The sequence below is a fragment of the Stenella coeruleoalba genome (genome assembly GCF_951394435.1).
Source record: "Stenella coeruleoalba genome assembly, chromosome: 13".
Taxonomy (NCBI): domain Eukaryota; kingdom Metazoa; phylum Chordata; class Mammalia; order Artiodactyla; family Delphinidae; genus Stenella; species Stenella coeruleoalba.
This window is the reverse complement of record NC_137159.1, coordinates 87,802,608-87,829,153: the sequence shown is the minus strand read 5'-3', so window position 1 is coordinate 87,829,153 and position 26,546 is coordinate 87,802,608. Positions and strand designations below refer to the sequence as shown.

The 26,546-nt window shown below is 45.2% G+C and overlaps 1 protein-coding gene across 3 annotated transcripts in view; it reads left to right on the top strand.

The window, feature by feature from the left end:
• Positions 1-3,472: 3,472 nt before the first annotated feature.
• Positions 3,473-26,546, top strand: part of TRAPPC12 (trafficking protein particle complex subunit 12) — a 64,306-nt gene continuing 41,232 nt past the window's right edge. For all 3 annotated transcript variants that reach the window (XM_079941677.1, XM_079941676.1, XM_079941678.1), the window contains exons 1-3: positions 3,473-3,591; positions 11,378-12,595; positions 19,848-19,964. In XM_079941677.1, the coding sequence (XP_079797803.1) occupies positions 11,384-12,595; positions 19,848-19,964 (1,329 nt within the window). In that variant the 5' untranslated portion in view covers positions 3,473-3,591; positions 11,378-11,383. The remainder of the gene's footprint in view (positions 3,592-11,377; positions 12,596-19,847; positions 19,965-26,546) is intronic.

Below are 26,546 nucleotides of genomic sequence, written 5' to 3'. Positions count from 1 at the left end.
CGCAGTTACGGCCGCCCGGCGGTCTGCAGCTCGGGCCTCTCCCTGCTCCATCGCCCCAGAGGGAATGGCTTCCCTGAGGCTGTGACGCTGTCGTTGGACGGCTGGGCGCCGGGACGCATGCTTTGTAGGCATTGTCGTTAAGTTCTTCGCTCCAGCCTTACGGCTAAGGCATCATTCTTACATTTTACAGATGGGCCGCTGCAAATTTCAGTGACAGTTGAGGGCACAGAGGGGTTAAGTTGGGGGGCTAGGGTATGTGTCTGGCCTGTCAGACTTAGGTAGGCCGGGCCCAGGATCCTTAAAGTCAGGGACCGGGCTAGTTCATATCTGCAGGTGCCAGGCGGTGTGTGTGGCGTGGCCAAGGGATCGCACTGCCAGGGCTGGGGTGATGCCTGGTATCGAACCACTGGCATTGTTTGGCAGCATTTGCCTCTGTAGGGAGCCTGGTGGGAAGATCCTGGGGTCACTGGATCTCCAAGGACTGTCATGCTGGAGAGGTTGCCCCGCTCAGGCAGTACTCCCAAAGTGCCTGCCTTGACATTAGGCAATGCCTTTGGCAGACAGGAATGACATTGCATGGAGCCCCAAAATCCCCATAGCTGAACCTCCTTGACTAACCTGGGTCCCATAGGTTTCCAGGACCATGCACCTCTCCTCCATCTGTGTGACCGTTTAACTTTTCCCTCTTCCCTTAATCTTTGTTTCAAATAACGAGGTCTGGAATAGGTATATGAAAAGATGTTTGATATCGCTGATCGTCAGGGAAATGCAAATGAACCACAACGAGCTATCACCTCACACCTGTTATAATGGTTGTCACCAAAAAGTTAAAAGTTAAGTGTTGGCAGGGTTGGAGAAAAGGGAACCTTTGTACACTGCTGATGAGAATGTAAAAGGATACATCGACTATGGTAAACACTATGGAGACTCCTCAAAAAATTAAAAATAGAGCTACCATATGATCTCACAATCCCACTTTTGAGATCCGAAGAAAATGAAATCCCTATCTTGAAGAGATATCTGCACTCCATGTTCACTGCAGGATTATTTGCAGTAGCTGAGACATGGAAACAACCTAAATATGTGTGAGTGTGTGTGTGTGTGTGTGTGTGCACACACTCAGCAAGGGCTCACTGCCTTATGCCCATAGAAGACAATACTATGGTACCAGCTTTTGAGAAAAGAATGATCTTTATTGTGAGGTTGACCAGTAAGGAAATGGGAGACAGGTCTCAAATCAGTCTCCCCAGTCCAAGGTTCAGGGTGAAATTTAAGGGGTTAGGGAAATTTCAAACTTGAAAGCTGATTGGTTAGCCTCAAATCAGTCCATATAAACTACCGGTGCTGCTGGAACCCAGATTTTCCTTAGTGAAAGATTTCTTGCCTCATAAAGGGCTCCAGTGACATTTCTATTTGAGTTCTGTAGACTGAAGATTCTTTGGGGGTCATCCTGGAGACACGTGCAGTGCTCTCTGTAAAATAACTCAAGGTTTGATTAATCAATTTAAGGAGAATAAGCAGTTTAAGCTGGTCAATGTTTTTTTATATATATAATGAAATATTATTCAACCTTAAAATGAAGGAGGTCCTGTCGTTTGTGACAACATGAATGAACCTAGAGGACATTGTGCTAAATGAAATAAGCCAGATACAGAAAGACAAATACAGTATGATTCCACATACATGTGGAATCTAAAAGAGAAAGTTGAAATCATTGTAACAGAGAGCAGAATGGCGGTTACCAGAGGCTGAGGGGTGGGAGAAAGGGGAGATATTGATCAAAAAGTACAAACTTTCAACTGTAAGATGAATAAGTTCTGGAGAGATAGTTAATAATAATGTATCCTATACTTGATAGCTAGTGGGAACATGCTATAAGGCACAGGAAGCTCAGCCTGGTGCTCTGTGATGACCTAGATGGGTGGGATGGTGGGAGGTCCAAGAGGGAGGGGATATATGTATACATACAGCTGACTCACTTCGTTGTACAGCAGAAACTAACAACGTTGTAAAGCAATTATACTCCAATTTAAAAAAATATACTATAATTGAAATTTGTGGAGAGTAGATTTCAAGTGTTTTCACCACAAACACAGAAAATGGGAAATAAGTGAGGTGATGAATAAGTTCATTAGTTCCATTGTGGTCATCATCTCACAATGTATAGATATATCAAAACATCACTTTGTACACCTTAAATATATACGATTTTTATTTGTCAAAAATAAAATTTTTTTACATCTTTATTGGAGTATAATTGCTTTACAATGGTGTGTTAGTTTCTGCTTTATAACAAAGTGAATCAGTTATACATATACATATGTTCCCATATCTCTTCCCTCTTGCATCTCCCTCCCTCCCACCCTCCCTATCCCACGCCTCTAGGTGGTCACAAAGCACTGAGCTGATCTCCCTGTGCTATGCGGCTGCTTCCCACTAGCTATCTATTTTATGTTTGGTAGTGTATATATGTCCATGCCACTCTCTCACTTTGTCACAGCTTACGCTTCCCCCTCGCCATATCCTCAAGTCCATTCTCTAGTAGATCTGTGTCTTTATTCCTGTCTTATCCCTAGGTTCATGACATTTTTTTTCTTAGATTCCATATATATGTTTTAGCATACGGTATTTGTCTTTCTCTTTCTGAGTTCACTCTGTATGGCAGACTCTAGGTCCATCCACCTCACTACAAATAACTCAATTTCGTTTCTTTTTATGTGCCACATCTTCTTTATCCATTCATCCGATGATGGACACTTAGGTTAGATATCAAAACATCATGTTGTACCCCTTAAATATATACGATTTTTATTTGTCAAAAATAAAATATTTTAAATCATTAAAAAATAAGAATAAAGAATTGGCTGGGTCTGGTTTGGCTTAGTTGTGCTCCAGCGCCTAGCGCTGTGCCTGGTACTTAAGCTAGTTAGGAATCCTTGGATGAACGAAGAGATCTGGGTGGTTACACCAGAAATCAAGGAAGCAGAGGCACAGACGTGGGCATCCTATTCACCGGCACCGTTTGCCTAAGATTAAGTTGCGGCGCTAAGGAATGCAGGATCTTCATACTGCTGGATTAAATCCACCCAGCCATTATTCGTACTATTATTACCATTTTTATCGTTAATGTGGTTACACAGTAGTACAGATGCATGGCAGGAAAAGTTGAAAATACATATAGGCACAAAGACAAATCCCTGAAAATAAATGTTTCTAGGGTGCTTTGGCCAGGAAAATAAAGAGCTTAACCATCTCCCTTCCAGCTGCCCCTCTGCCACAGGTTTGTTTGTTGCCTCTGAAGGTCACAACGACTTCCCTCCCCAGTCCCAGGGAAGGGCTGAACTTCCCCCGCGCATTCCCCGCCCCCGATCCCCACTTTGGGGCCCACGCCCCGCCCACCAATGCATGAACCGGAAACGCGCCGGGCGCTTGGCTCCTGCACTGGGCATGCGCGGGAGCAGGCGCGCGCAGACGCAGAAGCCGCAGGAGGCGTCGATTCCAGTCACTCCTTCCCGGCTTCCTCTATCCTTCTTGCCCCCTGGGTTACGGCTGTAGGTGACCCTTTCTCCAACCCCAGGGGGCCGGTGGCAGGTGAGGACAGGGCCCGGGCTGTAGGGAGGGGGTCGTGCTGTCCCTAACCGCAGCCCCGCCGGCCCTCAGACACAGTCCCCCGGGGGTCTTCTCTCCGGGTCTCCTCCCCGGGGTGTCCTCCCCGAGGTTCTTCTCCCCGGATCTCTCATCTCCGGGCGTGTCTCCTCCCGGGAGTTCTTTTCCCCGGGGTTTCCTCCCCGGGGGGGTCTCCTCCCCGGAGGTCTCTCCTCTCCGAGGGTGTTTCCTCCCCGGGGTCTCGTCTCTGTCCCTCCTCCCGCCAAGCCCAAGCTGGTCCTGCCGGGTCCGCAGCGCGGGCCTTCCCTTCCGGGGGCGGCCGTTGGCTGCACACCCCCGGAGCAGCCCCCAATGCTTGGCACCGAAAGCTGGGGAGGGGTCTGCGGCCCAGGTCCCAGCCGTGGCCCTCAGTGACTTCTTAGTCCTGGTTTACTCTCCGGCAGGTGGACGTTCACAGTGACTCGCCCGACCAGACTCAGTATTGTGCGGGCAAAATGCGGTGGTTTGTGTAAAACCATGTAAGTCTTGTAAATGTTGGCTGATTCCTTCCAGGACAGCATCCAGGACAGAGCTGACTGATAAGAGTGCATATACTGGGAAGATTTGAAAACACTTTTATTGTAAAAGAGCATAAGGCTTAAAGATGTGCTTTAAAATATGCCTGTTTTCCTCACCCTCATCCACAAAAGAGTTTGACCCCAATGAAACATTTCCTTGGACCTGCCATATCTCTTTATAGCTACTGGAAAACACTGTGTTTAAATACTTCTTGTTTCTTTTCGTCAATTCAGAAGGTTGTACTGGGTGGCATACAGCGAGTTAGGGCCCCTGTGTGATGGGCTGGGAGAAGGGATTGAGGACTTCAAATAGGATAAAATTCACCAGTCCGCACATCCTGTGATTTCAGACAGGATCTTCACCGTTCCAAGACTGTGTTACCACGCTGCTTCGTCATTAAACTTGTAATTACTATGTTTATGTGCAGCTCATCACAGTTTAAAAAGTTCCTGGGCATCCGTTGCTATTTAATCTTCATTATCCCAGTTTACAGATGAGGAAGCCGAGGCTAAAGGATTAAATCATTTTCAAAGGTCACCTTATTTATCAGTGAAGCTAAGACTCAAGCAGTTACTCAGAGCGCTTTGTGCCTCCGCCTGCGGCTCTCGGTCACGACCTGTCTAGGAGCCTTACAAGGAGAGCAGAGGCAGAAAAACTGTTGGAATCCTGTGAGCATCAAGTATTGGTACTGTGGCTTTGGGCAAATCCCTTGACTTTCTCTGCTGTATGATGGAGCTAATGCTTTGTGAGTTGATCCTAAGGATTAACTATGATAACTCATGTAAAATGCTTGATCTGTGGTGGGTGTTCTTTACGTGGGGCTTTTATAAATATGTGCTAATTGGATTCCTACCTCATGGCATAGTTCTTTCATGGGAATACGGTTTACATTATTGCAATCTGGTAAAAGATTTGTAATTGCAGAGTCTTATGTCCAGAAAGGGGGCCTGAACAGCAGTAGTTTTCATTATTCTTAGTGAATTTAAATCACTTAAAGTTAGTACTTTAAAAATATTTTAAGGCATTAATTAAGCTCATTGTGCAAAGAACTCAACTGGACAAAGAGAAAATCCGATTTCTTTGCTAGCATTTTGGTGCTGACATAGGCTTAAAACCATGTCTATGATTTCATAAAATTCATTAAATCAATAGTAAGAGAAGCAAAGATTTATATCACATGCAAATCAAGAACAGATTCATATGCTTTTCCATTTTTAGATTATGAAATGTAAAAACTGCATGTAACATACATGGAAAACACAAAGTTCAAGTGCAGACCCGACGCCGTCTTCTGTCACTAGTGCTGCCAGCGGCTTAGACTCTCATGGGTCCCTCCCCCATCAAACTCCCCTTGCTGTCACTTCCAAGCTCCTCCCCAACCGAATTGGGTGTTATTATCACCTTGTTTTTGTGTTTGTATTCCTAAAATAGTATATTGTTTCATTTTCATGTTTTGAACTTTATATGGAAAATCATACTGTTTATTTTTCTACCGGTTCTGGGTGCAGAATCAGATGTGTGAGATTCAAACATTGTTGCATTCACTATAGGATGGCTCATTCGTTTTCACTGCTGTTTAGTATTCCATTTTTGAAAATACTGCTGTTTATTTATTATGGTACCTATGGGCAGTGGTTCTTTCCAGATTTTTTATTTTGGGGGCTTTGAAAAGGGGGCGGCATTTTGTTTCTATTTTCTGTTTGTGACGTTCATGGTCATAACTTTTGGTGCCCATGTGCAGGAGTTCCTCCGTGATACGTAAGTAGTGGGACCATTTTTGTCTCAACCAGGACTCTTGAGAGTGAAAAGAGGTGCTTAATTTTACTGCAACCATGGGTGTAAAGTGGAATCATTCTAGAAAAATCAAGTTGAATGGCTGTTGAAGTCACAGGACACATGCTTGTGAAATGTGTATCCCTTTCACCTTGTTCAAATATTTGTGCAAAATATTTTTCTGTTGGATCCTCTGTAATCCTATTGATTTGTAGGAATTTTTAATATCATCTTGATATTATGAAGTCTGACAATATCAAGTGTAGGTGAATGTGTTGAACAAGAAGACTATTTACACACCGCTACTAAGTGTGTAAATTGGTACAACCACTTAGTAAAGCAATTTGGCGTTATCTGATAAAGAGGTGTATTCTCCATGAATGACCCACCGCACACGCTTAACTTTTAATAATGTCATGAAGGAGTTTTCACACGTACAGCAGGAGACATGTACAAGAATATTCATAACAGCACTGTCTGTAGATTCACAAACCTAACACCTCAAATATCCATCAACAGAAGAATAGATCTTAGGCTGTGGAACCGTCACCCAGTAGAGCATCGTCAGCAAAGATGAGTGAATCACAGCTTCACGCCACTTACAGGGTTGGGTCTCAGGTTAAAAGTGGGGAGGGGAAACTAAGGAAAAAACTGAGAAATCTAACACGTCTGAGGAAACAAATGTGGAAAATTAAGGAAAAACACGGGTGTGACAAATCTCAGAATATTAGCCCAGAAAAGGAGGGGAAGTAGGTGTTATAAACATTGTATCCACTCCAGTTTAATAAAGGTTGTTTATAGAAGAGGGGCCTTCAGAAGAGTCAGGGAAAGGAGCAAGAACCTTCTAAGGTATTCCAGTGAAAGGAGTCAGAAAGCCGAGACGGAGCTCTCACCGCTGTCCCGTTCCATAGACAGCCCTCTTTCCTGGGGCCAGAGCGGCGTGTGTGTCACAGTTACTTAGTTTCCTCTCTGTCATCTCCTTGAGAGCCAGTAATGTAGCCTTAATGTAGCTGGTGTCTGAGACACAGTGGCGCTCGGCGAGCAATGACCCCTGACTTGCAGGGCGTCTCAGCCCAGTCCTTTGGCGATGTTTCTGATGAATGTGTAGCTTCCATTCAGAAATTAAGGTAAACAATCTAATTTTTACTCTGGGCTGGGTGACATCTGTGTAAACAGTGTCACTAGGAAACAGGTGACATTGATTTTCTAAATGAGATTGGATTAGAAACAAGGTTACTGGGGAGAATCAAAACATAGTTACAGACTTAAGCATTGACTTGAAAGAGCGTTCCTCTTAGCTTTCTTCCTTTCAGAAGATGATTTCTTTAAAAACAAGAATTTTAGGTGAGTTGCTAAACGCAGAATTGCTTGTCAGAGTTTTATTCCTTGCCAAGCTGTTCTTCAGAAAGGTTGCATTCCCCTTGCCAATAAGTAAGTTTCCCTAAAATTCCCCAGAACTGTCACTTCTAAAAATCTTTGCCTATTTCGCAGGTCACATTTTTTAAAATCATAGTTTCAATCTGGGTTTCTTTAATTATTGCTTAAGCAGTTGTTTCTTGCTGTAATGATCCAGTCCGCATAATGAATGGGTCTCGATAGTGATGCGTGTTCTCTTATTGCGTTGCCTGGTGAGAAGCAGCTCAAGGTCATCTGTGCACAGTCTTTCCTAGGTCCCCCCATTTTAGTCTGTCTTTCTCTGTATCTTGTAATACACACCAATTAACCTGGCAGTGACTTCTGCTTACTTTAAGAGTAGACTTTTCTCCACTTTTCCCTGCATATAAAGAAGGTATCTGTGTGATTTTGCCAGTTTTGATACTCTTCACCTTCTCCTGTAATTGTATGTATTGGACCTTATATCATACAGTTTTTCACAGGTGTCCATTAACGTAGTAATGGGGCATCTGGCATTATCATCTGCACTGTTTTTATTCCAAGAAGGGCCTGGTTAACCAGCAGTGGTTCCTGGCATCTCCCGGGCACTGTGTGGGCACGGGGTACTTGAGTCCTCAGGGGCTTAGTCAGGGGCCCTGCTTCCATTCCTGGTCAGATGAGTCCCATCACTTCTCTGGTTCTTAGTGTCCTCATCTGTATTTTGGGGCAGCCGATGCCTGTCTCGTCTGGCTGTTGCAAAGGTTAAACAAAGTCATTGCCGTTCCGTGGTCTTCATGCTTAGTCTTCGTGTCCTGCCTGGGGAGGACCAGGGAAGAGCCTTACACGTTGGGGTTCGTCCACTCTGATGTTCCTGAGGCAGCCTCCCATTGGAGCTGTGAAACATTACAAGTAAAGGGGCTTTCGTTCCTTTTCATTGTATTTTTGACTTATTTATAGCTAATAATTATTAAGTGAATATGTAGTAAATGGGGAATTAGTAACTGACTATGCTGGTCAAGAAACTTCTCCAAAATGTTTAACTTTGAACCTACTTTAAAGTAATCTTGCTTTTGGATCTCAGGGTGGTCCAGGCTATAAAAGGGAAAGAGAGCTAATTTGCAATACTGTGATGAAAGTGTTGACAGAGAAAAAAGTAATCTTACCTAGAGACCAGCTGAGTATAGTTACTTTTTTTGTTTTTTTCTCTTTTGATACAATTTTTAAAGGTTACAGTCCATTTACAGTTATTACAAAATATTGGCTATATTCCTCGTGTTGTGCAATACATCCTTGTAGCCTGTCTCATAGCCAGTGGTTTGTACCTCTCATGCCCCCACCTCTGTATTGCCTCTCCCGCTCCCTGCTGGTAGCCACTAGTTTGTTCTCTGTACCTATGAGTCTGCTTCTTTTTTTGTTATATTCACTTGTTTGTTGTATTTTTTAGATTCAACAAATAAGTGACATCATACAGTATTTGCCATTCTCTGACTTATTCCACTTCGCATAATGCCCTCCAAGTCCATCCATGTTGTTTCAAATAGAAAATTTTTGTTCTTTTTTATGGCTGAGTAGTATTCCATTGTGTGTACGTGTGTGTGTGTGTGTGTGTGTGTGTGTGTGTATATACACACACATACATACCACATCTTCTTTATCCATTCATCTGTTGAAGGACACTTAGGCTGCTTCCATATCTTAGCAATTGTAAATAATGCTGCTATGAACATTGGGGTACGTGTATCTTTTTGAATTAGTGTTTTTTCTTTTTTTGAATATATACCCAGAAGTGGAATTGCTGGGTCCTATGGTAGTTCTATTTTTAATTTTTTGTGAAACCTCCATACTGTTCTCCACAGTGGCTGCACCAACTTACATTCCCACCAACAGTGCAGGAGGGTTCCCTTTTCTCCACACCCTTGCCAACATTTTTTGTGTTCTTTTTGATGATAGCCATTCTGACAGGTGTAAGGTGGTATCTCACTGTGGTTCCGACTTACATTGATGATTAGCGATGTTGAGCATCTTTTCATGTGCCTGTTGGCCATCTGCATTTCCTCTTTGGAAAAATGTCTGTTTGGTTCTTCTGCCCATTTTTCAATTGGGTTGTTTGATTTTTTGATGTTGAGTTGTATGAACTGTTTATATATGTTGGATATTAATCCCTTATCAGTCATATCATTTGCAAATATTTTCTCCCATTCAGTTGGTTGTCTTTTCCTTTTGTCAAGGTTTCCTTTGCTGTGCAAAAACTTTTAAGTTTAGTTATTTATTTTTGCTTTTTTTTCCTTTGACTTCCAAGACAGATCCAAAATATTGCTGCGATTTATGTCAAATAGTGTTCTGCCTGTGTGTTTCTCTAGGAGTTTTATAGTATCCAGTCTTACATTTAGGTCTTTAATCTACTTTGAGTTTATTTTTGTATATGTTGTTACTATAGGCTGAAGTAGTCTTGTCTTGGGAAGGCTTGAGGGCAGAGGCGGAACTTCAGCTGCGTCTTAAAGAATGAGTAGGGTTTAAAAGGCTGAGACCTCACACCCGTTAGGATGACTACTGTCAAAAAGACAGAAAATTAGCTAGTGCTAGTGAGGATGTGGAGAAATGGGAACCGTTGTGCACTCTTGGTGGGGATTTAAAATGGTGTAACTAATGGAAGATAGTTTGGGTAGTTCTTCACAAGATTAAAAATAGAACTGCCACATGAATGATCCAGGAATCCCACTTCTGGGTTTTTACCCGAAAGAGTGGAAAGCAGGGTCTCGAAGAAATATTTGTACACCCATGTTCACAGCAGCAGTATTCATAGTAGTCAAAAGATGGAAGTAATCTAAGTGTTCATCAACAGATAAATGGATAAACATGGTATGTACGTACAATGGGATATTAACTCGCCCTTAAAAATAAGGAAATTCTGGGACTTCCCTGGTGGTCCAGTGGTAAAGAATCCACCTTACAATGCAGGGGACGTAGGTTTGGTCCCTGGTCAGGGAACTGAGATCCCACGTGCTGTGGGGCAACTAAGCCTGCGCGCCGCAACTACTGAGCTCACGCACCTCAACTAGAGCCCGCGTGCCACAACTACAGAGCCCACGGGCCCTGGAGCCTGCACGCCACAACTAAAGAGAGAAAACCCACATGCCACAACTAGAGAGAAGCCCGCACGCCGCAGTGAAGAGCCTGCACACCGCAACTAAGACCTGACACAGCAGAAAATAAATAAAAAATAATAATCGTTTTTTAAAAATAAGGAAATTCCGACATATGCAATAACATGGGTAAACCTTGAGGACATTGTGCTCAGTGAAATAAGCCAAACACAAAAGGACAAATACCACGTCATTCCACAAATACCATATTTAGGGTCCCTCCCTAGCGTAGTCAGATTCATAGAGACATACAAGAGAATGGTGGTTGCTAGGAGCTAGGGGAGCGGGAGATGGGGAGTTAGTGTTTATTGTATTATTTATTTCAGTTTTGCAGGATGAGAAGAGTTCTGGAGATGGCTGGTGGTGATGGTCGCACAACAAACTGAATGTACTCAATGCCACTGAACTATACACTTAGCAGTGATTACGGTGGTAGATTTTATATGATGTGTCTTTTACCACAAAAATAAATAAATGGCTGGAGAAATGGAGGCTATTGAATTTTAAACCATTTGAATATATAGCTGATAAACTGATAAACATTTTTAGCCGACTTTTATTTTTTAAAGCAGTTTTAGATTCCCTGCAAAATTGAGAGGAAGGTGCAAAGGCTTCTCATCTCCCTGCTGCCCCGACACAGGCAGAGCCTCCCGCATTATCCACATCCCCGCCAGATGGTGCGCTGGTTATAACTGATGGGCCTGTGTTGACACATCATAATCACCCGAAGTCCACAGTCTACGTTGTCTCTCTCGGTGTGGTACATTCTATGCATTTGAACAAATGTATATAATGACGTGTATCCACCATTACAAGGACACGAACTCACCATTTTTATAAATTCAAAAACAATTTCAGTAAGATAAAATCATCGTAATAGTAACTGAGATATAAGCTGATGAGTTGATGTGCATTTGTTTCAGGTGACCATGGAGAGTGCTAGAGGTGCCGAGCAGCAGGCGCCCGAGCAGAGTGGCCCAGCCGAGGGGCCAGCCCAGAGCATGGCTCCGCAAGGGCCCCAGGAAGACCAGCGGCAGCTCCTCTATCATGAGGAAACTATTGATCTCGGTGGAGACGAGTTTGGGTCAGAAGACTCGAATAACTTAGTGGACAAGCTCGACGAGCCCATGATGGAGAGCGTCCTCATCTCTGATTCCCCGAACAACAGCGAGGATGGCGCGGGGGACCTGGGTTGTTTGCAGGATGTCGTGGAGACTGCAGAAGGCGGCTCAGATCACAGACGGGAAAGCGTCGTCGATGAAGAAGCGCTGGACGCTCTGAGTGATGATGGTGAAAGTGAGGGAGAGGACACACCTAAAGACGTCTCGGACATGACCCCCGACAGCAGAGCATCGTTGAAGGAAGACCCAGAGCAAGAGGAGGTGAAAGACCTGCCCACCTTTGAGCACGAGGGTGCAGAGGACTTGGGCCCAGGGGACGTGAGGGCGCCCGCGGCGGGGCCGGCATCAGGGCTGTCCCCCCGGCAGCCGTCCCCCAAAGACGAGCCGGTGCCCATGTGCACCATCTTCAGCCAGCCGCCGCCCGCCGGCTCCCAGCCCCAGGTCCTGCGCGATGGCTTCGAGTCCCAGATGGTGAAATCGCCCAGTTTCAGCGGCGTGAGCGAAGCGGCCGCCAGGACCCCTCCTCAGGTGGTCCAGCCGAGCCCTAGCCTGAGCAAATTTTTTGGCGATACAACCAGCACTAACTCCTTGGCCTCGGACTTCTTTGATTCCTTCACAACCTCCACCTTCATCTCCGTCAGTAATCCCAACGCCAGCCCTTCGATTCCTGAAAGCTTGTCTTCACTCGCCGCTACCCCAGTGGGGGAAGACTCCCTGGGTTCTGCTGACCCTTCTTACTCCCCAGGGACGGAAAGATCAGAGTCAGGTGTTTCCACAGCTTCTCTGGAAATTCCTCAGTCTCCAAAACCATTTTCACAGATCCAGGCTGTGTTTGCCGGGAGCGAGGACCCCTTTGCCACCGCCCTGAGCATGAGCGAGATGGACCGGAGAAACGACGCCTGGATTCCCGGGGAGGCGACCAGGAGCGTGCTGATTTCAGTCACCACCCAGCAGTGCAGCACGGTGTTCGTGGGCAAGGAGGACCTCACCATGCCGGGCCTCAAGTTCGACAACATCCAGGTGAGAGCACAGGGGCTTTAGAGCGAACGTGGGCTGCTGGATGCTTCTCAGCAGAACTGGTGATTCTGTGTCCGCAGCTCATTGCTTTTCATCTGTTTGTGTTTCATGTATATCCACGTGTAAAAAACCTTTCAAGGATTGAAAAACCCTTATTTTTCAGCAGTTCCAAAGATTCTGATTGCGGGAATCTTTATGATGTCACTAGGTAATTTGGAACCCTGCTGATTTCTCTGATATAATGTGGTTTAGGTACTAATCAGAGTCTTAGAAATAAGTACTAACAAGGTATTTGTGTAACAGTTCTCTGAAGTAGTTCTGAACTTTGCGTGATCAGTTTATTTATGACATTTGAGCTCTAGTAAATGATAAATCCCCGTTCCTCTTTTTAGATATGGAAAACTATATCTGCAGTACATATAATGTGCTTGATGTAGAAAGAGTTCTTATAGATTTGGTAAAAAAAAAAAATACGAATGGCCCCTCAAAATAATAAGTCATAAAAATATATAAATATTACATACAGTAAATAACAATATTAAAAAGTTCAATCTTACCAGTAATCAAAGGTGATAAAGTTATTTACATTTTCTGTTGTCTAAGTTATTTATAATTTTTCCATGTTTGTTAGAATGTGAGAAAATAGCCTGCTTAAGCAGCCCTGGTGGGACTGATAATTTGGTACAAACTTTCTTAAGTAAAGTTGTAAAACGCACGTCCAAACGCGCATATCCTTTGACCCAGAAATCCCACCCTTAGGAATTATTTGTAAGGAAATAATCTCACTGATGTACAAATACCCAGCTTTTGGGCTGCCCATCAGAGTGAGGTTTATAATTGCAAAGAACCTGAAACCATCTGAAAGTCCATTATCAAAAGGCTGGTTGAATACATTTGACACATCTTGTTTTTTCAGTGGAATGTTTACGTAGGTATTAAAAATGATGTTACATTGAAATAAATATTTTTATCGTGAAAAAAAGAAAAAATAAAAATGATGTTATAGCAAAATACTTAATGAGGTTCGTATTTTATAAGATGGCATGTAGCTTGCCTTACGTGATAATGTTTTTGTAGGTATGTGTGTACGTCCACGTGAGGTTAGCTCAGTTGCATGTCAGGTGTAGTTTGTCCCGCCCAGGTTGCAGGTGGGATCAACAGTGTCTGTGCCACATGAGGTCTTGCGTGGGTCTCTCCTCTGGGAACTGAAGGAGGACCCTGCGGTCCTCAGCAGGCCCTCCCGGGGGAAGGAGTCCCCCTTCCCACACACTTGGCGGGGTCAGAAAGCCCGGTGCAGGCAGTGGAGCCCTGAGCCCCGTGAGGCCGAACCCCGTAAGAAGTAGAGTGGCTGCTGGAGAAGTGAGGCCAGTTGGCTGTTTTTCTCAGTAACTGAAGTGAAAGCCTGCAGGTTCCAGATATTTTGCACGTCCGTCTCTACAGCGTATTTGCTCACTAAGCGCATCTTCCTTGTGGGCTTGCTGCCCACCAGGCACTGTCCTCAGCCCCCTTCTCCACCCTCTCAAGCAGAATGTACTGAACATGAATTTACCTTCACAGGGTCTTTTCAGTGAATCACAGTTATGGACTCTGATTTCAGGGATATCTGATGTTCAGGATTTGATGACTTAACCCAGTGGTTCCGCACAGGGTGCTGAGGCCCAGGGCTCCTAGGGTGCATTTAGAACCATGTAGAGGTATTTCACTGTGGTCGCCTAAAGGGCTGGGCTGAGCACATGAGCTTTCATGGACAGGGCCGGGGATGCTGAATGCCCCGGGGTGGCTGGGTCGTCTCCTGCAGTGAAGCATGTTGGTTGTTCTTGAGTTGGGAACACAAAGTGCTGATGTTCATTCCTAGTTTAACCCAGATTGAATCAGGCATGGAGGCCCTTTCTACCAGGGAAAAGCACGGGTTCTGTGATAGCTCCTCTGCAGCTTTGAAGCTTCCAGGTGGCTACTGTGAAATAAGCAGGGCATTGGGTGATCAGCCAGGGTTGGGGCGCCCACTGCATGGGCAGGACCCACACTAGCGGCCAGCCAGGAGACAGCGTGTTTCCTTTCTGCTTCCTTTAAATCTGAAGGCAGTGTCTTCAGTACCTCTTGCAATTCACAGTGATTGTTTTGGAAACCTCATGGTAAACTGAAATATGAATTAAGAATAGTTCCTAAAATGTCTTTGACTTTCCCATAGAACAAATGTGCTGGTTGTTTCTTCACCTGTGTCTCTTCAGTTGTATACTGTCCTTCAAAGAACTTTTCATTCCCAGGAGAGAAAAGAAAAACTGTGTGATTTACCTTGGAAATGCTGTGTTTATTTGCCAGAGGACTTACGATCGGGGTAGCACACGTCTATTAACTCACCGTGCACACCAGGCTTGTAAGAGGTCAACCAAGCATTTGTTGGATTTACCTGTTCACAAGTTTCTCCCTGTGCCACTGTAACTGTTGCAGCACTGTTCTAAGCTTTCTAAAACACCTCGAAATTTTTCCAAATTGCTCACCTGTTGGTGCCTAATTAAAAATTCCTTCCTATAGGATAAAATTTTGGGGGAAAATTGTTAAATTGTTTCCTTATGAAGTGACTTCTATAGCAGTCTGAGTTAAGTTAGAGGCCATGAAGGTGAGCGTGTAACACTTCATCCAACCATATAGCATCAAAAGAGGAATGTCGGCATTTCTAACTAATTAGAGTCTTAGATGGCCTGTGTTCTTAAAGAGATAAATGGAAAGTTTGTGGGGAAATGATCGTTCAGAAATTTTCAGAACCAATGAAGAATGGAAGTTGGAGAATATTTGTATGAAGCTTGTTCAGTAAGGAGAGAGAGGGGGGGAGTAAAGGAGGGAGAGGGAGAGAGACAGAAGAGATAAGTAAACTAGAAGCAGCAGAACGTCAGTGGTAAAGGTAGTAAGATCGTGAAGGGAAAATAGTAGGGTGGGGACTCAGAATGCTGTGACCTTGCTGGTGGATCTGGAAACCCAACGTCCAGACTTGAGACTGGGCCTTTCCACCACCCTGTCTGATTCTGCCCCCTGATTCTTTCCTTCCCCTCGCCCTTCCTGCAATTTGGATTTGATGGGAGTCCCATCAGGGAAGCCCACAGTTTGTGAAAATCCCTTTCCTGGGCCATGCTAAGTCCCTGTGTTGGAAACCTATGGATGGCCGAAGACGTACCTGTTCCTGCAGGTCTGCTAGCTACGAATTCTCTCCCCTTTAAGTCTGAAGAAATTTCATCTTCACTATCAAAGCTCTTTTTGCTGGAGATGCAGTGTGTTTACAACACGTAGACTTGGAGGTTGACTCAGCTTTATTCCTTTCAGCACTTTGAAGGTGTCCTTCCATATCTGCCAGTTGGTATCATTGCTGATTGAAGTCTGTAGTAATTTTTATCTTTGCTCTTCTGTACCTAGTGTATATGTTTTCCTCTGGTTGGTTTTAAGATTTTATCACTGGTTTTCAGCAGTTTGATTCTGATGTGGCTTCCCATGGTTTTCTTTTATGTTTATCTTGCTTAGGTTTCATTCACCCTGTTGGATTTGTGGCTCTATTATTTTCATCAATTTTGGAACATTTTTGGTCATTACTTCTTCAGTTAGCTCTTCTGTTTTTCACTCTCTCCTCTGCTTCTGTGAACTCCAGTTTCACATATTACTTGATATTACTAATGAGGTCATTAAAGATCTATTTCTGTTTTCAATCATTTTTCTCTTTGTACTTAAGTTTGGGATTCTGTCATTCTGTCCTTCAGTTTGTTCATCTTTCCTTCTGCACTTTGTAGTTTGCAGCTGATGCTAGTCAGTAAATTTTTTGTATTTTTTGTCTCTATAATTTCCCTTTAGTTCCTTTCTATATATTTTTCTCTCCTCATTCTGTTCAAGTTTTACTTTAGATCTTTGAGCACATTTATAATAGCTGTTGCGCAGTTCTATTCTGAAGATTCCATCAGTGCTGTAATTTCCGAGTCTATTTGTATTTACTTTTTCTTTTGGTCATGAGTCACGTGTGCCTGTGTTTTCACATGTCTAGTGATTTTTTATCAGAGGGTGGATGTTGTGGATTTCCTAATGTTGAGTGTCTATATTTTGTCATCTTCCTTCAGAAAGACTTGTATTTTGTTCTAGCCAGCAGATTCCTTTGATCCTTTTCAGGTTTATTTTTTAGCTTCTCAGGGTGAGTTTAGAGTAGCTTGCATACTTGGGTGACCTTTCTGACGCCTGTACCGAGTGCCTGTGTGTCCGAGAGTGCTCTGCAGGGGTCGCCTGGACTGGACATCTCAGCCCCAAGTGAGCTCACAGCCCTGTCCCGGCTCCCTGTCCACCCTTCGCACGCACCGTTTACCACTCAGCGGTACCCTCGCGGGCCCACGTGGCTTTCCAGCCCTGCTCTTTGTAGGGTTCCGTCCTGTCTGGTGCTCTGACTGCCAGGTCCGGCCAGCTGCCCTCCAGCTCCCAGCCAGTCCCCGCTCAGCGAGTTCCCTGTGCTCGGTGTGACCCCCGCACCACTGCGTCCACAGCTGCCTTTGGGTTCAAGAGCTCAACTCCTTGTCTCCCTCGTCTCAGATCACATCCTTCTCTGTGTCGGAAGACACTTGTTGTGTCTGTGTTTTTCATGTTCTAGTTGTTTACATTAGGACGATAAGCCCAGGCTGGGTCACTCTGTGATGGACAGAAGCAGAAGTTGCTGCCGCTGAGTTTGTTCGCCACATTCACAGGTGGGCCTGGCTCCCCTTTCTTAGGTTCCTGATGTGAAGGATGCTGACCTATGTTGAACGTGTGTGTGAGATAGGGAAGGTCTGGAGTGGCCGGTGCAAGCCGTTTTGCAGCCGTCCTAAAGCTGACGTATCAGTGAACAGCTTCCCTTAAATACCGATCTGTTTAGGGCCCCCTACGAAAGGGGTTTAGATCTGTTTTTGTCTTTACAGCTTAATTAAGATACAATTCACATACCACATAATTCACACATCTAATTTACAATTCAGTGGTTTTTAGATTTTTGACAGAGTTGTGCGGTCATCACCACATCAATTTGTGGAACGTTTTCATCACCGCAGCGGGAAGCCCCAGACCTCCTTGCTTTCAGTCCCCACCCCTTCACCCCACCCCAGCGCCAGGCAACCACTGACCCGCTTTCCATCTCTCTGGATTCTCCTCTCTGGACACTTGATACAGATGAATCACACGACACGTGGTCTGTCATGACTGGCTTCTCTCATGGAAACATGTTCAAGAGTCATCCGAATTGTAGCATGTGTCAGTGCACCACTCCTTTCTGTTGTCACATATGGTTGACCTTGAACGACATGGTTTGAACTGTGCGGATCCACTGACTGCTGGGTTACATAGTAAACCTGCGGTTAACACTTTGAGGAACATCCCAGCTGTCTTCCAAAGCGGCTGCACCGTCTTACATTCCACCAGCGGCGTATGCGGGTTCCGATGTCTCCACAACCTCGAGTTTGGAGTTTGTTTTGTTTCTGTTTGTTGGGATGTCGTCTTTTTGGGCAGTTTCACTCCCCCAGGACTAAGAGGACAGAGCCCTCCCGGGAGGAGCAGCCGTGTTTCTCGTTGGTGCCCAGGCAGAGCGCCGGGCGAGGCTGGGCCACTGTCCTTTCAGCACCACTGCCTGTGACCGCGTGTGTCATCAGGCTTCCTGACAGTAAAGCCCGAGGCCCGTGCTCTGGGAGTCAGCTGCTCTGGGTTTTGCTTTGACTTCATCCTTTAAAACTTAGAAGGCACTGCTGAAGCCGTTCCCACGCTGCAGCGGGGGAGGCCCTCTGCAAGCTGAGATCCAACACCTGACTCGTTCACGCTCAGTCTCCCCACGCTCCCCTGCCCTGGGTGCCCTCCCCGAAGGTTTGCTGATTGGAAGGGGCCCCTGGGGTTCTAGGTGGATCCCACCCCACACAGCTCACAAGACATCCTGCGGAGGAAGCTTGCTCCCCTCGCTCCAGTGAGCATGGAGGGTCTGCGGCAAAGGCGCTGTGACCCCCATGTCAGAACTGCCTTCAGCTGAGTGACACGGCGAGAGCCAGTCCATGTTAGGGCGTTTTGTCACGTCTTTGGGCTTTCAGAGGTGAGATGATTGTCAGTTCTGCATACGCTCGTGTCTCAGGAACTTCCCTGCTAACTCAGGTGTTAACTAACAGAGAATTTTAAAGGGCAGGAGATTTTCGCAGTGTGGTGCTATTAACTGAGACGGTTGCAATGATGGAGAAGTTAGATGGGTCTTCCCTCGGCGGCATGAAGATGTGATTTTGCCCTTTCCTGGTTCGCAGTTCCTCTGGCTCAGATAAAGCACCTTGTCTGAGAGGAGTTACATTTGTGCAAAGCTTTATGGAGCCATATGGCTGAGTTCTTTTTATTCCGCCCTTTAATTATCCCTCCTAGATCAGTTAGCCACTTCTGTGGTTCTGGCATCTGAAGTATTTCACCTTATCCTCTGAAAGCAAAAACATCATAGAACTGCAGCTTCTAGATCTCTGCCCCTTTGTGAGACGTGCGGCTTGGTCTCTGAGCACCTGGGCCTCCGTCCTGGCTCCTCCCAGGTTCCTCCTGGGTCACTTGGCCGTGGATGATCCCTTTTCCCCTGGCCTCGCCCATCTGTCTCCCCGTACGGTCACTCAGCCCAGGTGCAGGAGGGTCTAACTCGAGGCTTGGGCTGAGTGAGCCCCTGTGTGGAGGCTGGGGGGGGCCTTTCCAGAGCAGCCCGCTCCCCGAGTGGAGGGCCCGGCAGAGGGAGGGACCCCTGCTCTCCTTGGGCTCAGGAGAGACGCAGCCCTGGGCGGAAGGCAGTGCCCTGGGCCACCACTAACTACTCTAGCCAGGCCCTAGGGGCTCCCGGGGGCCCAGGCCGGCCGGCAGCTTGGCGGGATGCGGGCAGAGGGCGCTCAGGCCTGCCCGCCCCAGCCTGGGTCCCACCGTGCACGCCGCTTCTCCCAGGGGCGGTGTCGCTCACGCCCCCCGTGCCCCGCGCCTCCGGCCCCCCGCCTGGCTTGCTGTGCCCCTTACATAAGCCTGGTACAGGCGCTGGTGCTTCCCTGCTTCCTCTCCAAAAGAAAGAGCCCTTCTAAACTGCACATTTTATTAAAGATCGTGATACCTTAGCGTCTGTTTGATTGAAGTTTGACTCTGCTGTAACCACATTTTGACCTCCATACACCAACGGAGAAAAAGGAAATTTGGGTTATAGCTGTGGGCTCTGGTTAGCTGAGTTTAATTAACATTTTATTGTCCTGACATGTTTTTCTTACATTCTTTCAAGGGAGATGCAGTTAAAGACTTAATGCTTCGCTTCCTGGGTGAAAAAGCTGCAGCAAAGAGACAGGTCTTAAACGCCAACTCGGTAGAACAGTCTTTTGTTGGATTGAAACAGCTCATTGTAAGTAACAGTGTATTTGATTTTCTGTGTGTGGTTTTTTTTTTTTGATAAGTCCTGCTTCCCTTCATAATATTTAACCTCCAGTTAATTACTTTGAGTATTTTATCCTAAGCCCTTGCACATAAATAGAATTTTGTTGGATTAGATAACCAGTCCTGTGCAGCAAAGAGCATCATGTTAACGTACTTTTTATTTTTTAAGTCCAATTTTTAAAAAGCATGATTTCAAATGATCAAATTACTTGAAGCAGTATATACTTTGATTAAATATGCTTCATCAAAAATAACTAGAGTGAAATAATTTTATGTTGATTTTCTTAAAATACTGTTTTCTCCACTTGGCATAGAAGGTTTATTATTAAATGAGTGGATTCCCCAGAAATGCGCACAAAAGCCTTTCTTTATTCATTAACAGGAGTAAGTGCAAACACCAGACAGAGACACTGTTCTGAAATAGGAAACTCTGCAGGCATTTTAAGCTGGGCGGGGCAGATGCTTCTGGTGGCCTGTGAGCCACTGGAAACTGTCTGCCCCACAGCATCTTTTATGATGTTACAAAAGCTTGTGTCCTCAAGAAGGTCAATAAGAAACACTTGCTTAAAGAAAAGAGACAGAGAGAGACCTAAAAAAGAGAAAAGAAGAAACACTTGCTTAGGTGGTTTGCTGACATTTTCACGTTGAAACCAATTAAAGTTTAGTTTTTAGTAAATGTAAATCAAATGTTTCATTGAGTTTCTTTCACTGAAGTGATTCTAGACTTGCTCCCATGAATGAGAAGCTTTGGGAAGGAAAGATGTGGAGATATTCTATTTTTAAAAGGGAGAGGGAACAGCAAACCTTTAAGTGTCTCTATGCATTATCGTTTGTTAATGAAGTTACAGGTCTTAGAAGGTAACTGTGTCCACAGCCACATGAATCTGGTGGAATGAACATGTCTCCCTTGGGCAGTGGGCCGCTGTCATTCCCTTTACTTGGCCAGTGTCGTGAGCAGTCGGCTGTACCCAAAGTGTGACTTGTAATGATAAGCTTAGAGAAGACACACGGAGCCACACACAGTCAGTGTCATTAATTCTCAGGCCATCTTTTACCTCCTTTGATTATTCCTGCTGTTAATAAATGTATGCGGTGGTTTGATTGTTTTTCATACGTTGAAAACACTTGAGGCCAGTAGAAATTTTATTAACAGTCCTAACAAGGAGACCTGTTTAAGGTGAGAAATGCATTCATAAAAAGACCGTTACCTTGCCCTGGCATTTTAATTATGTCCTAAAATAATTGCTCTCGTCTTTAAGACTAGGGAAGAGTTTCTCAGTGTATTTTCCTAAGTAATGTCAGAGTATTCTAAGATTGTTAACTTACAGGGAAATGAATGTCACAGCCTCTGGAGAAAGACATTTTAATCACTTCAGTGGTGTCATTCATATGTGGCGTTAAGATTTCCTTTGAGTCGTGGGTGAGGAAGAGTTATGTACATACTATCAGTTACTTGAGTGATTTTTATTGGACTATTTTTCTCATCTTTTGGAAGTTGTGGAATGCCTATGTTCAGTTTCTCAAATAGAGTCTATATCTTACTTTCTAGTTTTAAAAAAGTCATATTTATTTAAGCTTAGATCTTTTTCCCATATCTAAATACCTTCATTATCAGAGTTCTACATGTCATATACAATAATTATGAGATTTTTAAGATTTTCTCCACAGCACTTAAAGATTAACATGATATATTTAAATTCTAATTTTAAAAACAATTTTTTTACCAAAACATTTCTGACATCTACTATTGAAAATGGAGGAGGACCACCAAGAATGGGAACTAGAGGTGGAAAACAATGAGATAGAAATAGCACAAGACACTCTGGAGAAATCCGTAATTATCATCAAGCAGCAGGCGGCCTATAATCACGGGCCCCGGCTCGCACGGGTTGCGGAGCTGAGGTCCCGCTGTCCTGAAGGAAGGGGGCGCTGGGCGTTAGAGCCAATGCTGTGTGGTTGCCCCGGCCTGTCCTCGGGTCTCCTTCATCCCCTCCTGCACACCTGCTACCTGGCTCGCCCATCAGGCCACCCAGAGCTGTGCAGGGAGATGGAGAGGAGGGGGCAGAGGCCAGCCCTGTCTCCTCCAGCCTTTTTCCAGGAACAGAGAGGGACCCTGACCCCGCCGGCTCTACCTCACCTCTCAGGCAAGTCCGGGGAGCAAAAGAGCATCCGAAAGCTGAAGGCAGTGCTCACCCTTTCGATGCTGGAGAAGTAACCCCCACCTCCCTGCATCCAGCGCACATGTCTGTGCATACGCGCACACGCACGTACATGTATGCACACGCATGCACACGTGCGCACACTTGACGTGTGGAATAGAGGCGGTGTCCACCCTGCATGCTCACTGGAAACTCACACAAGGACAAGAGCTGGAAAGAGTGAAAGTGAAGCAGGAGCTGCTTGCCCACCACAGCAGCAGGACGGAGGCCAGGGGCGGTCCCCACACCGAGGGGCCATGCAGGATTGGCACGGGGGACGTGTGTGGGAAGAGCCGCGTCGCGTGGCAGGTTATTGGGGAAAGAAGGGAATGAACTGATGGATGAAGGGCATGGCATTAACTGGACGTTCAAGTGGGAAAATGAAAAGACCGCTGCTTCTAAGCACACCCAGAAGGGAATTCCAAGTGAAGTAATGTCAAAAAATGGAAGAGACTCAGGCCAGGGAGGCACTTCTTAACAAGACACAAAAAACTAAACCTTCCAGGAAATATCGATAACCTGACTACTTTGAAATTTAAAACTGTGTTCAACAAAAACACCATAAACAGCATTAAAAAATGAGAGAAGGTATTTGAAATACACATCAAGACCTTCGTCTAATTTATAGGAAACAGATACAGCCCGATAGAAAAACAGGCGAAAGATATGAAGATGCAGTTCATGGAAACCAGACAGCCAATAAGCATGGAAAAAATGCTCAGCCTCCCTGGGACCACAGAAATCTCAGTGAGACAAGAGTGTCCTGCGTGTGAACCCCATCGTGTTGGTAGCGCCAGATGTCAGCAGGGGTGCGTGGGCGGGGCGCCTGAACCGGAAGGGCTGCCTTGCAGAGCAGTTGAGCAGCAGCTGGTAAAATCCATGGCTTGTGCCGCTTTTAATCACATACTTTAGGAAGACTCTGTATGTGTTCATGAAGATATATTCAGGAGTGTGCTGTCTGATTTGTATTGGCCAAAAGCTTTATTAAAAACCTTAATATCCGGAGCAGTTGACATACGTGCACAAGAGCCACGTTCATCAGTGTGGATGAATCTGCAGACAGTGCTGAGCAGGAAGAACGAAGCGCGAAGGCTGCCTGTGAGGCCCCGGCTCGTGTGCGTGCTTGAAAACGAGCTGCTAATCCCGCAGCCTCAACTCTGAGACCGGGAGAGCCCCGGAAACCTAGAACTAGTTTGGCCGCAAAACCTGCCTTGGCCAGGTTCACCCGGTGCCAGCCCTGGACGTTCTCCGCGTCTGTCCTCCGGCCCTTCCTGCCCTGCCCCTGCTCGCCTGCTTCCCCGTTGGAGAGGGGGCACTGGGAGCTGGAGGGGTGCGGCAAGCTCCTTCCTGGCGGCAGTCCCACGGCCACAGCTCTCCTGCAGCCATCACCTCTGGCCTGCGCTTGCTTCTGTCGCCCGGCCCTGACTGTATCGCCGCCCCTGCAAGGTGCCCCTGGCCTGGGCCACACTCCTGTAGCAGCCCCTTCACCCAGCGCTCCTGGAACCCCCGGGAACAGTCAGTAGCCCCTGATTGCTGCCAGGCCTCTGGTGGACAAGACAGTTTGTGTTGATCCCACTCGGCGGGAACAAAAATATTCCTGTGCCTGGAAGTGTCTTCGAAGTACACAGTAAACTTGTAGTTAAGCCACGTAAATATTCTGTCAGGAAGGATATTATTTGGGAATCATAAATTGTAAATGGTCAGCTTTTCTAACAACTTCTTCTTTATGTTCTTTCCCTTTTTTTGTTTCTTTTTTTCTTTTTAAATTATGATACAAAGAAATTCATTTCATCTCTCTGTTTCCTCTGCCACCATGTCTGACTCTCAAACCAGAAGATAATCAGATTTAACATAGAGATTAGAGGAGCTGTCTGGTCACCTCTGGGCCTGAGCCGCAGTGGCCAGAGTGGAGCAGGATGAGTCCTCAAACAGGCTGCCGGCGGGCGGGCAGGAGGCGCCCAGGCTCCCTGCACGCGCTGTTCGTTGTTATTGTCCCGGGGAAGTAGGTCGTTCTGACCTTGGCTGCCGGGTTGGTGTAAGCGTGCTTGGAAATGACTACGTGTCACTTACCGGCCAGTGATATTAACCAGAAAAGGGCTCAGCCGAAGAAAGGCGTGTGCCGTCAAGAGTGGCAGGTATCGGCGTGAGTCTTCCTTGGCAGTTGTCCCTCAGTGTCGTGGGGTTTGGTTCCAGGACCCCCGCGGATACGAGACCCGTGATGCTCACATCTGTATAAAAGGGCGTAGTATTGGCATGTAACCCGCCCACATCCCCCCGTGTCCCTGACATCATCTCTAGGTCACTGGCAACACCTAATACAATCTAAGTGCCACGTGACTCTTTGCCGGTGCAAGGCAAGTCCAGGTTTTGCTTTTTTGAACTTTCAGGAATTTTTTCTGAATATTTTCAGTCTGAGGTTGGTAGAGTCCTTGAATGCGGAACCTGTGTATATGGGGGGAAGGAAGGGGGAGTGGGAGTGACTGTCCTCAGTCGTCAGTGGGAAGAAGCTAACAGGAGCATAAACAGGTCTGCTTTCTATTCTCAGGAAAGAAGCCACTTTTGAAAAGACTTACATTTACTAAAAAAATGAATAAGATGGTAGGTTTTGGCTTCATTTTTAATGGTGATCTGGTTTGAAATATAGAAAGCATATCTTCGTGTAAGAATCCCGGCAAGAGCCGAAGGCTTTTATGTGATACATTTTCCTATTTTTAATCATTTATGGAGCACTTCATATTTGCAAAGTACTGCAGATAATTTTATTACGCATTTAAATGTTTTATTAGTGGCGGGTACCTATATATATAGTGGATATAAAATAAGATAGTCTTTGCTGTGTAATAACTATTTCTTATTTGTTTCAAAAATACATAAATATCCATGATCAGATAGCCTCATTAATATATTTCTGCTCCCAGACGCATTCTTTCTGGGACGGAGTCAACGGGCTCCTTATGTCCTAGAGCTAAAGCTCCCCACACACCCACCCCAGAAGAAACCCTCTCCCCTCGTGCTTTAGCTGCCGTACTTAGTACTTGGTACACATCTGTACTTGGTAGAAAAAATGATGTGTTATCTCTACAGGCATTACTATGGTTCCTGTACATCAGGTAAGAGTTGGGGCCCCATCACGTGGGGCAGAGGTGGACAAGCCACCATCCGTTCCTAGACCAGGACGTAAAGGCCGCGTCTGTGAGGCTGTTGTCCCACCCGGTGTTCAGCCTGTCCTTGAGTCCCACACCTCTCTTCCTCATTTTACAAACAGCATGTTCTTACTTCAGAAAAATGGAAGAGAAATTAATTGCGTAAACCACTGTTGGTTAACATCTTAGTTACTATGTACTAACATTTTTTTTGAAGTATATTTGATTTACAGTGTTGTGTTAGTTTCAGGTGTACAGCACAGCAATTCAGTTATATATACACACATATGTGTGTGTATATATATTCTTTTTCAGATTCTTTTCCATTATAAGTTATTACAAGATATTGAATAGAGTTCCCTGTGCTATACAGTAGGTCCTTGTTGGTTACCTATTTTACATATAGTAGTGTGTATATGTTAATCCCAAATTCGTAATTTATCCCTCCCACCACTTCCCCTTTGGTAACCAGAAGTTTGTTTTCTGTGTTTGTGAATCTATTTCTGTTTTATATATAAGTTCATTTGTATCATTTTTGTCTTTAGATTCCACATATAAGCGGTGTCATGATGGTATTATGTACTAACGTTTAGTTTAGTATGTGTGTGTGTACATGCAGTGTCTCTGTGTCAATATGGGTAGATATATATATGTATTTGTGTTATACAAACACAATTCCATATTACAGTTGACCCTTGAACAACATGGGTGTGAACTGCATGGTTCCACCTACACGTGGATTTTTTCCTGCAGGTCCTGGACCCAGTCCTCCTTGGATTATTTCTTTAGGATCAATCCTAGGAGGAGACTGACTGGGTCAGAGTAGGGACAGTTTTGAGACATATTAATACAGACTATTAATACGTATTTTTTAGAAACAGTATAGCAGTGCACGTTTACCGGTACCATGTGCATGTACTTGCTTTCATGTCTCCTTGTCTGCCCTGACTTGTTCTTTTTAAAAAATTGTTTTTTTCTCATTTCTTAGGCTAGCAATGGCATTTGCTTTTTTTCCTCTTTTTTCTTCCTTTCTTTTTTTTGAGGGGTGGGGGGCAGTGGGAGCTGTTGAAGGTCAACTCACTAGTAAATTGTGACTTGCATCTCTTCCATTAACTAATGTATTTTTTTTACTGCCTTTTATAGTTCTATGAATTCACTATTTCATGTTTCACAAATCTTTGAGCATCTATACGTGATAAGGGCCATAGT